The sequence below is a fragment of the Beta vulgaris genome, chromosome 1 (assembly GCF_026745355.1).
Source record: "Beta vulgaris subsp. vulgaris cultivar EL10 chromosome 1, EL10.2, whole genome shotgun sequence".
NCBI lineage: Eukaryota > Viridiplantae > Streptophyta > Magnoliopsida > Caryophyllales > Amaranthaceae > Beta > Beta vulgaris.
Window position 1 is genome coordinate 45,590,594 of NC_079202.1, and position 2,928 is coordinate 45,593,521.

The 2,928-nt window shown below is 36.3% G+C and overlaps 1 protein-coding gene across 1 annotated transcript; it reads left to right on the top strand.

Annotated features, from left to right (window-relative positions):
• The first annotated feature begins 821 nt into the window (after window positions 1-821).
• LOC104892686 (major pollen allergen Lol p 11) lies at window positions 822-2,702 on the top strand. The gene is made up of 2 exons (XM_010678676.3): window positions 822-1,106; window positions 2,113-2,702. The coding sequence occupies exons 1-2, from the start codon at window positions 950-952 to the stop codon at window positions 2,442-2,444; spliced, it is 489 nt and encodes a 162-aa protein (XP_010676978.1). The 5' UTR covers window positions 822-949; the 3' UTR covers window positions 2,445-2,702.
• The last annotated feature ends 226 nt before the right edge of the window (window positions 2,703-2,928 follow it).

Genomic DNA, 2,928 nt, shown 5'->3' on the forward strand with positions numbered 1-2,928 from the left:
TTTAATTTCGTTAATGCTAAAATAGTTGATTATGTATTTCTTTAATTAATGTTTTATCAATTATTCTTTAATTAATGTTTTATCAATTATTAATGAATGATTTTTTTAATGGTGCTCATAGGATTAAAATTTTATGATTGGGTAGATTGGTTCATCAGTAAGCATGCTCTTAGTCCCTAATAGGCCATTAATCACGGACCAATCCAATGCAAAGCCCGTAAAACGTCTCAAAAAGAAAGTTTAGGAAATAAATACTTTCTTGAGGGGTGACGGAAATGAATGCTTCGTAATCAAGGAAATTTGAGTTCAAAGCAGTAAGCAGTAAGCAGTAAGCAGTAAGCAGTAAGCAGTAAGCAGTAAGCACTAAGCACTAAGCAGTAAGCAGTAAGCAGTAAGCAGTAAGCACCCTTTTTTTTTCTTCAAAGTACTAACATAGATCCTCAAAAAAAAAAAAGAGAACAAGGTAATTGGAAAGAAGAAAAGGGTATAATATATGTGATCTGTACCACACTCGACAATAGCACCCATGTGAATTGTGATCCACCGCCACCGACAAAGACCCACTTGTCCGACCCATCTCATTTTACTCACTCCGTGATCAACTCCGCTTTAAGTTCCTCTACACCTCACACTTTCTCAACAACTTTACAACCCCTTCATCTCAACCGTTCATCTAACACACTCATCAATCAATCCACGGTTCAAACAACCCCTCCACATAAACAAACAAATCATATATACCAAGTTAGCATGCACCCTGACACACAATATAACTCCACTTCACTCGTTTTCCTTTTTCTTTAGCTGGACAGTGTATGAGTAATTGAGTAGTGTGTGGGACAAACATCTACCTACACAACTAAATTTAATTTCTCCTTCATCTTCACTACTCTTCTTAAAACCACTCACTTCAAGCAAACAGGAGAGAGAAAGAAGAACAAAAACAACAATGGCGAAAATTGCAGGAATATTGTTTCTACTATGTGTGCTTCCAGTTTTAGCAATGGCAGGTAGACCAGAGAAGAAACCATACTGTGTTCGTGGAAAAGTTTACTGTGATACTTGCCGCGCTGGTTTTGAAACACCCGCTTCTACTTACCTTGAAGGTTTTTCATTTTCTCTCTCCTCTTCTTTGTTTTTTGCTTCTTCTAGATCCGCTACTTTTCCTCATTTCTGGTTTAGATCTACATTATATACTTTCTTCACTTCACAGTATTTTCCGTATAATATGTCTTGCTAATTGCTACCATTTTTTAAGAAAAGTTGATAGTGGTTTTTGAAAATAAGCTGGAACAAAATATAATGGTATCACGATCTATATTTGTTTGCTTCGATAATTAGATTTGTGTGTTTGTTTTGGTAAGATTTATTTTAGTTTTATGATGATATTTGATAATTGTTTGGAGCAAAATCTGGTGATATCATGATCTTGAATGTCGTTACTAGATTTCTATGTGATAAATTATTGATTTAATTGTCTGTTCAGATCTGATTTTTAAAAAAAAAAAAATCCTGTCGGATAACTAATTTAATTAATAAAAGATGTTGTAGATGGTGTAGAACAGTAGGAGTATGTTCGTAGTCAAGGTTTGGATTGGATCTGCCTTACTCGGCGGTACAAAGTACAAAGAAAGAAGGGGATGGGGGATTCGAACCTCTAACCTATCGTTCACAGTACCTCAATCTTAACCACTAGGCCAAGACATCCTTAGTTGAACGTATACTTTATTGAGTTTTATAATGTGACTGTTTCTGCTGATGTTTTTCGAAACCATTTTTCGGAATAGTAAGTTCAAATAAGTTCGACTAATTTCTTCTTATGTTCATACCAAATGATAAACCTTGATTAGATTAGACTTAATCAGCTCTTAAACCCTTCTTTTCAAGCTGAAAGAACGCACCCTAAGTTCAGATAAGTTCGGATAAGTTTCGGTAACTTTAGCCGAGCAATATCTAGGTGAAGAGAATGCACCCTAATAATAAGTCCTAATAAGTTCAAATGAGGGAAATTCCGATGAAAAGATTACGCATTGACGCCCTATTATCATCAGTAGATAATATTGTTAGGCTTAACATCTGTACTAACATTGTGATTTGATCTTGTGATTTTAGGTGTAAAGGTGAAGTTGGAATGCCGCCACAGGCAGACACAAGAGGTCCTCTACTCGGCTGTGGCAACCACCGATAGGACTGGATCTTACAAGATTTTCGTAGAGAACGACCAGAAGGAGAATATTTGTGACACCATGCTCTTGAGCAGTCCCCACAGAAGGTGCAAATTGGCTGACCCTGGACGTGATCGCTCCCGTGTTGTCCTCACCAGCAACAATGGTGTTGTTTCCAATGATCGTTATGCTAACAACATGGGTTTCACTGTCGAGGAACCCATGAGTTACTGTGCTCAGCTAATGCAGCAATATCAACTCACTGAAGATGAAGTTTAAATTTAGATTCGTCGTCTGAGTGTATGTTGGTTCAGTGTTATGGGTATCTACATATAATGCTTATTAATGCTTGTTGCCTAGTTAATTATTTTACTTAATCTGCTTGACAACTTCTGTCATTGGTTGTTGCTAAGATGAGCCGCATTTGTATTCCTTACTATTGGTTTAGTGATATGAATGCCCTGTATTCTGTATTTTAGATCTGGAACTACATCGTACCAAGATATATAGGATTATCGCCAATCTTTAAACCTTCAATCTTTCAGTTGGGGGACAATTTTCTAGTCAGTTGAGCATGTGTTGGTTCTTAATAGTATTAAAATTTCTACCAAAATAAGAAGCTTATTGTAGCATGAATAGCAGCAGTTTCGTGCTGTAAGAGCTAAGAAGTAGAACATATTTGATCATCTTCTGATGGTGTGATTTCAGTTGATATTTTTGTAGTCAATAACAAAAGGTGCCGAGTTCAACTGAAATAGCTCTT